General features: G+C 40.2%; 1 protein-coding gene across 3 annotated transcripts in view; it reads right to left on the minus strand.

The window, feature by feature from the left end:
• The window catches only part of ANAPC1 (anaphase promoting complex subunit 1), a 70,422-nt gene that overhangs the window by 10,794 nt on the left and 47,484 nt on the right, over positions 1 to 12,144 (minus strand). For all 3 annotated transcript variants that reach the window (XM_024213916.3, XM_024213915.3, XM_024213917.2), the window contains exons 29-40: positions 11,458 to 11,692; positions 10,002 to 10,093; positions 8,777 to 8,911; positions 8,535 to 8,617; positions 7,927 to 8,005; positions 7,187 to 7,261; positions 4,858 to 4,934; positions 4,507 to 4,597; positions 4,140 to 4,193; positions 3,410 to 3,603; positions 1,331 to 1,417; positions 479 to 596 (exon numbers count right to left, since the gene is read on the minus strand). In XM_024213916.3, coding sequence (XP_024069684.2) covers positions 479 to 596; positions 1,331 to 1,417; positions 3,410 to 3,603; positions 4,140 to 4,193; positions 4,507 to 4,597; positions 4,858 to 4,934; positions 7,187 to 7,261; positions 7,927 to 8,005; positions 8,535 to 8,617; positions 8,777 to 8,911; positions 10,002 to 10,093; positions 11,458 to 11,692 — 1,320 coding nt within the window. The remainder of the gene's footprint in view (positions 1 to 478; positions 597 to 1,330; positions 1,418 to 3,409; positions 3,604 to 4,139; positions 4,194 to 4,506; positions 4,598 to 4,857; positions 4,935 to 7,186; positions 7,262 to 7,926; positions 8,006 to 8,534; positions 8,618 to 8,776; positions 8,912 to 10,001; positions 10,094 to 11,457; positions 11,693 to 12,144) is intronic.

The raw sequence follows: 12,144 nt of genomic DNA on the forward strand, positions 1-12,144 counted from the left end.
TTCGACAACAGTCCATTGTGGAGGATGGGCACTCATCTCAAGAAGTGCCTAATGAGTATAGCCAGGAGGAATGCTGAGTATCCCATTTCAAAAGCACTGGGGAGATTTTTAAACCAACTTCCACTGACTCTGTGCCTTTGAAAATCTCCACTGCATTTATACAGATAACTGTTACCCCAGATCAGTATCTGCACTGAATTCTGTAGGACTTTGCTGTGCATTTCACTTGTCCCTGGTTCTACCTTCAAGGTGCCACTCAAAGCACTAGAAACAAAAGATATGGGTTGGGAGGAGTACCTTCATTATTTGCCTAGACAATCAGGTTTGACTCCACTAGAGCACTGAAAAAAAAAAACACCCCAGGATTGCAGGCCACAACATAGATATGTATACACCCTGTACATGAAGTTTTGAATTAACTTCAAGCTTCACAGCCCCATGCCCCCCTCTTCCTCTCTCCTCCCCCCAGATAAATTACCTTATAGGTAACCTCTAGTAGCGTGTAACAAGGAGTGTTTGTATCCACATCAACAGGCACCAGGAGCCTTGGTTCTGCTGCCAGCACATACAGGTGCCGTAGGGCCTGAAGGTGATACCTGTTTATGGGAAATAAAGAATTCAGCACAATGGTTTTGCTAAAGAGAGGTCTCCAAACACCCGTGTGTGCTGGCAAGCTACGTGAAGGGTAAGAGACATACAGAAGCTCTATTAGACTACAGTAAAACTTGCAGCAATATGTACATATATACATTTACTGATTTTATAAAGACAGACGGTTTCCCTAATAAGACAATACACCTCTACCCCGATATAACGCGACCTGATATAACACAAATTCAGATATAACGCGGTAAAGCAGTGCTCCGGGGAGGAGGGGCTGCGCACTCCAGCAGATCAAAGCAAGTTCGATATAACGCCGTTTCACCTATAATGCGGTAAAATTTTTTGGCTCCCGAGGACAGCGTTATATCGAGGTAGAGTTGTATTTATTCACTTTTAAATACATTTTTTTAAATTTCATAGAGAGATTACTTAGGTGAGCTTTCATTATAGAGCAAGCTGTTATAGCCAAGTTGTATTGCCCAGGATGCAATTTGTTAAAGAAATACAGACAGACGTAACAGCATCTCTTCATTGATCTGATCATCACTGTCATCCTGTCCTTTACTTATTGTTCCATTTCTCACAAATATTTGAAAGCTTGCGTTAGTTGTTTCAGCTCTAATCTCACTGTAGCCCAAAAGCTTTCAGAGTCTCATTCCTGGATCATTTTTTGTGGAAGTACAACCTATTTTATGTTAAGAACATATATAAAATAACTAGCCCTTACCTGTTGTCAGAACTGTGAACGGGGAAGTGAGGATACAGAGCACAAAGAAGAGCAGCAATGGAAGAATCTGACGTGCTCAGGGAGTATCTGTAGAGAAACGTCACCTATTATCTTTCAGCACTGGCGAACACCACAACTCTCGCATCCATTTCCACTGTGTCCTCATGAGCCAGAAAATGGGAACTGTGGTAGCACAGTGCACATATGTAATGCACTTCTATAAATATAAATGTTAGCACGGTAAGCCAAATGTTTTATATGGCTATAAAATAGATATATATTCATATATTTTAACTCCAGTCAAAAAAAGCAGACGGATTTTGCTCAATGTAGAAGCTAAAAGACACCACTGCATCTGTTCATATTAGGAAAGTTATCTATGCAACCGTTAGGGATAAATATTTTTAAATGAAAATTTAAGTCCTGCTCAAATTGAGAGCCTAGAGAGAGCTTCCAACTTGCCACTGGTGAAGTGGATTTTTTTCTTTAAGACCTGGACACGGTAAAGTCACTTTGGTGTTACTATTCACCTTGTCCCGTGTAAAACTAGGGAACACATTTAAAACGGGCAAAAAGAAATATTCATGCAGCAAACTTCCTGAGAAATTCACTGTCGTAGAATATTATTGACGTAATTAGTTTATCAAGATTCCAAAAAGGACTAGATAGATGTGTCTATGGCTGGCAATAACATTTGCATTTACACAAGTTACAGCAGGTTAAAATGGGACAGAATTCCTGATGGGACTAGTTGCAGTGCGAGAGTCTGACCGTGCCATCTGCACACTAGATTTCTTCTGGAGCAGATTTAATCTACGTGCAAGTGAAACACCAATCATCCACTATACGTTGATACAAAACAAGCAGCGACTGTGGTCATCTGATTGCTGTAAAACGAAGAAGGTGTTCACACAGTCAGAAAGCCTAGGACACGGAGGCAGTGTCACTGTCTAGATCGCAGCTCAAAGGGAGTTCACTGTTGCATTCGGACACTTGCCCGCTTAGCATTACTGGCGGATTGGGCCTTTGGTGCTGTCTGGTGGCAGCACCAAGCAATAAAGGGAGACTCTTCCTTGGCCAGTGGGAGAAAGGGAAGGACAGGAACCTGCACCTGGGAGCTCACTGAGCATGGGCAGGTAAGAAGACAATAGACAAACCTGTGCTTTAGTCCCACTCAGCCTTACCCCAGATCCAACTCTGAGGAACCAACAGAGGCAGAGGAGGAGAAGTTTTGTGTGGCTCGAGCAGGGAAGAGAGTTAAGGAGTGAAAACTGGATCCCAGGTAAGAGAATTAGTTTGGTGGGTGGGGACAGAAAGATGAAGGAAAAGAGGAAGCTAAAAAAAAAAAGAGAACTAGAGATAAAAATGAACTTGAGACATTGAAGAAAAGAACAAGAAAAGGAACAGGACAGGGACCACTGAAGGCAGCATTTCCTGTTCATCCACAATACCACACTTCACGGTACCCCCAGGACAGAAAGGGAGACTGCAGAGAATGGACAGGGGCAGCTTTCAGCAAAGGAAAATGGAAGGCAAGATTCCACCGGCTGGAGGTGGCCACGTGGTGGGCTATAAAGTAGCACTGTTGCCCTGGCAGACCCCGCCAGGCATTCTGCAGGACGTGTGCACACGTCAACACTTTAAAGCATCGTTTTTAAACCAAAAACTTCTGTTGTGTTAGTCACTCAAAGCAGCATCACAGGTGGGTTTGTAATCTACAGTTTCTATCTACAAAACCCCCCCTTACTTTTCAGGTTTCCCTTAATCAGGAATCAAACCATTAGCACCAGCAATCGTTTCTACTGTTTGTGTCATCAAGCTTTTCACTTATAAGGGCTGTCAGATTCCTGAGGGATGTACACTTCTGGAGTTCCAGTGAGCATGCGTTATCAAAAAGAAGAGATCTAAGTAACTCGGATACCAAAATATAGAAAGCAATAGAGAGAAAATCCACCAGAAGCTGTGCTGCTCTTCTCTAAACAGTCAGCATTCTTCTAGAGATTTACCATCCTTGAGAAGCAGGAGATAATTCGTAATATAAAGCAGGAAAAAAGGGCAGCTTTGGAAATAACAGGTTACCTTCCTCCTCCCAAAAAGAGAAGTCCAAGAGCCATGTGATGAGCCAGATGGAACCCATAGTTCATTTCTCCACCTGTCTTCTTATGCATGAAACGACAGAGCTGGAGGACTTTCAGGTTTCCAGAGCCCGCCATTACCATTGCAAGAGACAGCAGCACAACACTCAAACAAGTTTCAAGGTTATAGTGACCTGTCTTGAAGTATAGGGGGGGGGGGGGAGGAGAGAGAAGAGGCGTTATTACACTTCTACGCTCTTACATGTGCTTCTCATCAGACATAATGCACGACTCACAAAAGAAAATTGCAGATTCTTATCAAAGAGGCCTCATTAGGAATCTTAATCTTACAGCCTTACTAACATACTAGAAAACTCACACTGTAGTGGCCACCAGCACATCAGCATATGGAGGTACATCAGCTTCACACCTGACAATCCCCATTAGTTTACATTCTTCTACCCAGCCCACAAAGAAGGGACCATTTTCTTCATGACTGTTTGGTCTATTTCCCAATGTTAGAAAAATCAGACAATACTGTTGTAGGGAAAAATACAAAGGGTCACTAGCATCATTAATGATTCTGGGTTATTGAACTGACAGGTCGGTAGATATATTCAGTAATATGGGAACTAAAAGTGACATTTTGTTTGCATTGAAGCTTCATTGAGTTTAATCAAAGTGCATTACAAACCAGGGGTTCCTTTTCGTTGAGAGAATCTAAAAGAACTTACTATTGAAGCTGTAGGTGCTGACAAACATTTCATGAAATCTTTTGCAAATTTAAACTGTAAAGAAGAACAAAGAGAAATACATGTATCAGAGGGGTAGCCGTGTTAGTCTGAATCTGTAAAAAGCAACAGAGGGTCCTGTGGCACCTTTAAGACTAACAGAAGTATTGGGAGCATAAGCTTTCGTGGGTAAGAACCTCACTTCTTCAGATGCAAGTAATGGAAATCTCCAGAGGCAGGTATAAATCAGTATGGAGATAACGAGGTTAGTTCAGTCAGGGAGGGTGAGAAATACATGCTAAATACAGATATAGGGGACACAGTTATCTTCAACAAATCTCAAAAAAAAAAAAACTACCCAGCCTCTTACCAAGCAGTTAAATGCAGCTAGGTTTTCTGAACCAGCAAATCGAAAACCCAATGACAAGCAGGCACCAGCAATGATGTAGACGTGAGCTTGCCTAAAAAACAACATAAACGGGAAACAACTGTTTTTCTTTTCCTAATTTGAATAAATGATATCGAAGTGTCACATTGATTTTATAATCTTTTGGTTAACTAAAAAGTGAGACTAAAGCCCAGAACGGTGACCAATAGACATTGGCATCTGTGTGAAGAAGTATACGACAGTCAGGTTCAGTGACATTCCTCAGATCTAAAATCTATTTTTGTACAATGTCTCCCAGTGATTCTGTCAGCACTTTGTCATCACATTACTTACGCCAGTGTCTCCAAATTCAGATCCTCCGATGAAGGCAATTCTGTTGCATGAAGGGATATACTGTTCTCTCTTATAATCTATAAAAAGTATGGCAGATAAATATCTTGACATATCTGTTCATTCTTGAACCTTCCCAGGTTTCTATGATTTCACAAGTGATACAAGATACAAAGTTTGTTTTATAGGATTATGCACTAAGCTTTTCCTCTACTACTACTACTATATAGTGCTTCAACTTTGACCCAGAAAGGCCAAAATTTTGTAGTGAAATATCCTAATCTTCTAGTTACGTTTGGAATTACAGTGAATCCTGCAAATCGCTAGTGTGCCAGAAGCATGCTATTATCACGTAAACAATCCAATCCATCGGGACGCGGAGTACCTGACATGTTCAGAGCCTTTTAATCTGTTTGATCAAGATGATTTCAAGTTACTGTGGTAAGGGCTCTGTTTGATCCCTGGTCTCAAGAAAGGTTTGGCACTCCTTTTTCAAACACATGGTAAGGACATTTGTTTAGTCAAAGCAGAATTTTAAACTGAGCATCCCTTTATCTGCCTTTTTTATCTAAAAGGGACACTGAGGTAAAGTTGTTGGGCTTGGGGTGGGTTTTTTTTTGGTAAATGCTTGTTCGCATTACAAACACTATGTTAAGATTGGGATCCCACTGTACTAGGCTTATCCGTACATAGTAATTACAATCTAATCTTACCACATTTTTATTGGCCAGTCAGATTTATATTTTAAAATCCTTTACAGTAATTCTGTACATTCTGAGCCACTGATGAATAGCTAATGATTTTAGCCTCTGGCTAAAGCTGTCAAAACCACGGCTGACTGGTTGAATGGACACAATGTATTATTATAGATCGCTTCTCAGCTTGGGCCTTGCTTGGGCCATTTGGGCAAAGCCCTTTCTTGCAGCAGGCAGAGTTTGGGAGACTTGTCAATGGAAAAGGAGGAATTTTAGGGGGGAGGGGAGGGGAGGGAAGGGGTTAAGTTAATATCACAAGCAGTCTGTCAAAGGTTTGTATCTTGTGACAATCACACTTTCAACATGTCTCATTCGCACTTTTTGGCCAAACGGTAGCTCGAGATCATGAAGACAGAGATAATTAAGATTATTTAATTCATTAGGTGAGGGGTGGGAGAAGGAAAGGAAAGGTTTTCTGTTCTGCTGCCCCCAGTAACCCAGATCTGTTAACCCTCTCAGTTGTTCGCTGCAGGTGAGGTCCACAGGAGATGTGTGTGTAGGGTAGGAGGGAACTGGGGGAAGACGCTATGGAAAGAGGTATGGGAGCACAGCAGAATGGGGCAGAAGAGGAGGGATGAAGGTTGCCAGCGGACTGTGAGGACAGTGGAAAAGGAGTGTCAGGGAGCAGTGGAGCAGGAAACGTTCCATGCCTCTTGGAGACTTTAAAAGGCTTGTTGGGGTCCCTCTGTAAAACTTTATTAGGCTTGTCAGGATCCACCACAAAATACTCCCCAACCAAGCATTCATGGGTTCATCTGTGGCCAGCACGAGCTTCCTGCTCTGTCTACTCTCACAGCCCGACTATTTTTAAAAACTATGGAAATGCCAAAAGAAAAAAAAACTTTAAGGTGATGCCAATGTTGAATGTGACTATCAGTATAAATCGTTCCAAGAACATGGCTGTTAGCCCTAGTCCGCTTCTAGCTTCTCCCCCAGTCCCCTGCACCTCTCATATTTTTAAATACCACACGTTCAAAGAAGGGAAGCTGGACATGTAAAGGGGTAATCTGGCTTTTGTTTTTCATACTTTCAAGTGTCCAGGTTTTTTGAAGTACCCTTAAATCACAAATATGCACTCTTGACATGAACTTCACTTTAATGAAGTTTTATCTGATGATATTCTACACATTAAGATGTGTATAAAAAAGTGTATCTATATCCATCCATACATACATACACACACATTTCAGTTTTAGCTGTATACAGTAGAACCTCAGCGTTACGAACTGACCAAATAACCAAACACCCCATTTGGAACCCGAAGTACACAATCAGGCAGCAGCAGAGACCAAAAAAGGCAAATATACAGTGCAGTGTTACATGTAAACTACTTAAAAATAAAAGGGAAATCGGCATTTTTCTTCAGCATAGTAAAGTTTGAAAGCTGTATGAAGTCAATGTTCAGCTGAGGATCAACTGTACCAAAACAAGAACTCTTACACCTCAAGAAAACATTACTGCTTACTGGACATATAAGATTTTGTGAAGAGGGAAACAAATAGACATCAAAACTCTAACTTTTGTTCTCCAGGGAGATGTTAATTAGAGTGGCAAACACATTTAGCATAGGGACTTACTTGTGGTACGTTACTATCGACCCACTTCGAATTGGGCAAAATGTCATCCCACAAAATCAGGCATCGAGCAAGCGTCTAAAAAAAAGTCAAAATGGGGTGGAGAAAAAAATAAGCTTAATATTAGTAAATAGCATCAGCAATGGTCTTTTTAACACACTAACTACATCGGGGTGACAGGACAGAACAATCACGGTATTGCATAGAGGCCTCTTATCTCCTCTTCTTTTAATCGGCAGATAAGCTCTTTGCTTGAGCAGGCTGAGAACATTCCAATTCCATTTGGATACACTGGGACAGTGGTATATACGATTTCAATATACCAGTTAGCATATCTTTCACATGTAAATTTAGCTGAAATTGCATTGCAAATAGGCAGTAGATGCCAATGTCTTACAAATCATACACTGGTTTTTAAAATCAACTGAATTAATCTGGGAAAAGTACAGAAGTTGGCTTAAAATTTTCCATTTTATTTAAAGCTATATAGAAAATATAACCCTTGAATAACTTCTCTTACTAAAAACAAAAGAAGTCACATGATGTGGAAGTTGCAAACAAAATTATTGTCTGGAAGCAGTCAGATTTGTTTCGGGGTGTAAGACTGGCATATCCATAACAGATTATTATGACCAGAGATATTCGAGACTAATATGTTTCTCAGTAGGGTCACATATAGATTTTCAAAGTGCATTTCAATACCATTATAATAAATGTCAAAATGAAACAAAATATAATCCTACCCTCAACAAAAGAAATTCTGGTTTTACAAAGTCCAGCAAATACATTGTGTCCGGAGCTCGAAGCCAGTCAGCAATGGACCTATTTAAGCACAATAAGGCAAGTTAAGTTTGTGTTACGTAATATACTTCAGCAATGTACAGAACTTATCGAGCCATATATTGAGTCAATAATTAGCTACTTTATTAATGCTATCGTTAGTTGACAGGAGAAGCATGTCTAGTAGTTAAAGCACAAGAGATCTACTTTCAACGCCCCCAACCAGTCGAAGGCAACACGGCCAGCATATTAACATAAAATGGGGATGCTACTTGCAAAAGGGTGCTGAGAGATACGTGTTAGTGTTTATACGCTCTGAGATTGCCGAGTGAAGAGGCCACAGATGTGCAAAGTGTTATAAAAAAAATTGCTATTAGAGAAGATGGGGAAATGGATTATTCTTCTAAAATAATTAGCCCTGAAGAACATAAGGGCTTGGATGAGATGATCACAGATGGTAGGTTTACTTGAAATAAAATGAAGAAGACCCAAGGTAAAGTTAAAATTATACAGACGTTTAAAAGCGGATTACAAGTTATAACAAACATTAAAGCCATGCCAAAGTCAATACCTGTTATTAGTCTTTAGGTAGATCATAGCTAATGCCAGAGTTGCCCCTGGACAAGTAACATCCACATTTATGGTATCTCCTTCCTGTCAAGATATAACGTACTTTCAGTCCCGTTCACGACAAAGTTCTGTTTCACTAGTTGTAAAAATTCAGAATTCACTTTGTGCATTTGAATGCAAACCCATGACAATGTATAAGAGATTCCCCATGCTACAGCTATTTCTGCTTAAATTAGCAACTACCTTTATCTGATAACTCGGAGACTTGTGTTTCTCTCGGTGCATTCCTGCTTGGAAACGCTTATGACCTCCAACCATGTACTGATAAAGCTGCTCCGGGACATTGAGGTCAGACATGCCTATCAAGTTACTGCCATGCTGAGAAAAGAGGAACAAACAAAAGAAAGATGAATCAGTCGCTTCATACATGACTACTAATGAAAAAAATGAATTAATTCTGAAGCAATTGGAAGAGAAGGGTGAAAAAAATTCACAAATACAGCAGTGTAGCTTCCCACTTCCAGCAAAAAATGATTCGTCCTTGCCTCAAATATTAACAAACAGATAAACAGACAATGTTAACTATTCATCTAATTGTGGGCCCTGACAACCTGTATCACCACTGCATATAGATAAATTTAGTCTGTTTGCAAATTGTCTCGGATTTCTATTAACAATTCTTAGCTGCAGGCACAGTAGTTTGAGAGAATCAGAAATATGAACTGTGTGGTTAGTTATTATTGGACACAAAGGTCATGTGGGTCTTGCGTAGAGGAGTACAACAGAACTAGGATTTCAATTCAAACACGTTTACAAGTTCAATGTTTGCTGTTGAGGAATATTCTCTAATATTTATTTTAAATTAATTAGAATCATAGACTTTAAGGTCAGAAGGGACCATTATGATCATCTAGTCTGACCTCCTGCACAACGCAGGTCACAGAATCTCACCCACCCACTCCTGTATCAAACCCATGTCTGAGCCATTGAAGTCCTCAAAACGTGGTTTAAAGACTTCAAGGTGCAGAGAATCTTCAAGCAAGTGACCCGTGCCCCACGCTGCAGATGAAGGCGAAAAACCCCCAGAGCCTCTGCCAATCTGCCCTGGAGGAAAATTCCTTCCCAACCCCAAATATGGCAATCAGCTAAACCCTGAGCATGTGGGCAAGACTCTCAACATTCCTGACGATAAACCCATTGCCTAAAATATCTGCATAAAGTGAACACTGAGGGGGCAGGAGCACAGCCAAGCCTCATTTCATTTTCTTTTTTATTTGATCAAATATTTGTGAGATATTGGCCCAACAATTACCCAGTGAATTTCAATGGTGTCAGTCTCTTTCATCAATTACATTGATAACGTTATTCTATTTCTTTTACCTTTGCTTCATAACTTGGCGATTAAATCAGTTTTACCATTTTATTTCTACTACCTGCAGTTTTACAACAGGAGGAAGACTGGACTTACCCCCAAGCAGACCATGCCTAATGCTAAACCAGCTGCTAGAGAATAGGATTCTCTGTCAGTGCAGTATTCCATTTCAGGACCTGGGGGACGTCCTTTGTAAAAAGGAAACAGCATGAAATTAACCTTCTGCAATTCTAACCAAACTAACCATTCTGGGATATTACATTTCTAGTAAAGCGATAGCAAAATTCAGACCTGTATATTTTACTCAAGAATATCAGGAAAATTCTATCAATGGAATTAGAGGCAATAACTTCTTAACCTCTTGGATTGTCTACAGCCAGCTGAAAGGACTCTCCAAATGCAGCACATATGTTAAATAACATGGAGGAAATCTGAGTTTATATGCAAAGGATCACAATACAGAAGAACACATTGGCAAGGTCTGGACCTAACCACATATGGGAAGCACATTTTTGAAAGATTGTGCATATTTCTCTACTCCGGTTTGTGAAGTGTTAAGACACCTCACACCCCAAGCTGGCTCACAACTCTAACAAGCCAATATTTTATATATATCGTAGTAGCACATTCTGCATAAAATAACACCCCTTCACAACAGAAAATGTGTTTGAATCAACTGATGGATACTGAGGGTATTAAATAGCCAGAGATATAGTTTGAAGATGAAAGTGTTGTTCTTAAAAGTACCCATTTCTAGATTTGAAATAAACCGTGTGTTGTCTCTTTTAAACTATATATACACATGTAACATTGTTTAAAGCTTACCTGTAAAACAAAAAGCAGAACCACTTATGCACAGAAACAGAAAGCAAGTGACATTCAACACAGAAATCTAATAATTTACCATTAAAAAAAAAAGAGTGAGGTTCCCACAAAGTCTGCTGCCGTAGAAGGCCTAAAATGATGCATTTGGGGCCATACGAAACACCAGAAAAAGCAATTGCTACATGATCACTAACCAGAGGTACCTCGGATGAGCCAGCACGAACAGCCCTTGGGGGAACTAAACATTTTTTTCAAAATGTAAGTTTAAATGATTTCTGCACAAACTGGCAAGCAAGGAGACATGCACAACACGTTTCTGTGTTTAACTCCAAATGGATTTGTACTCGGAAGATCATCTTTAAGCTTCACTGAAAGAGACATTTTATAATGTGTTTCACCATCTACTCACCTTTAGATTAATAATGATGGAATTCACCAAATATATTTAATAAATAATTTTTTCTGCTATTCAACCGGCCCTAATAGTAAGTTACTTTGAAAGAGACAATGACAATGTTACAATTGAATACAGTACAGAACAGACAGCTTACAGCTGTTTTGTTTCTTTAAACTGCAGGGGCCATGGCTTGGGAGAGAAGAGCGGAGCATGGGTGCATAGGTATTTTTCATGTGAACTAGTTGGGTGTCACAGGTAAATTTTTCAAGTTATGCAAATGTCATGTAAACGTACACAGGCCCCACACAACCTCCAATTGCAGTGGTTTACCTATTTCAGCCAGCAGAACCTCTGCCGTGTGCCTGTGAGCTGTTCCTTGATACACCAGGCCTATTCCGATCACAGCCGCCACCTGTACGTTATGAGGGACGTCCAGCTCCGTTGAAGTCGGCGGCAAGAGAGCAGGTATGTGGATGCTAAGGAGCCGAGTAATAGCCATATCCATTGTGCCTAGCTTGGCAGCAGAAACCCCAAGCAGCAGCCCAATACTTGTCATCTCATGGCCCTGAAATGGGGAACAAAGACAGTGATCAAAGAGCATTGAGAACCGTAAACATACGTGCAGTTATCTCCGCTGAAATCAAAGTCTTAAGGTCACACACTCGCAGTAATATATGAAGGTACAAGGAGAAGATCATTTCTATGTAGTTTTGATGAGCTGTGGTTATACTCACTCTTTTGGGTTGCCTCTCGCTAGCGGCTAAATGAGTAAACTTCACATTACAGATTGAAATCTCCTTCAATAGATCAAAGTAAAATCCTTTCATAAATCAAATATTAAACATTGTTAGACTGAGATTTTTGGCTCCAAGTTCTATCATGGCATTGTTTTTAAAATAAAAACTCTAGGTTCCCAGGTTAGCTGACTGATATTTATAATACAAAACAGATCAGCCCTACGGTGGAAAACATACACCTCTATCCCGATATAACGCTGTCCTCGGGAGCCAAAAAAAA

This window comes from Terrapene carolina, unplaced genomic scaffold, assembly GCF_002925995.2.
Source record: "Terrapene carolina triunguis isolate 2854851 unplaced genomic scaffold, T_m_triunguis-2.0 Scaffold132, whole genome shotgun sequence".
Taxonomy (NCBI): domain Eukaryota; kingdom Metazoa; phylum Chordata; order Testudines; family Emydidae; genus Terrapene; species Terrapene triunguis.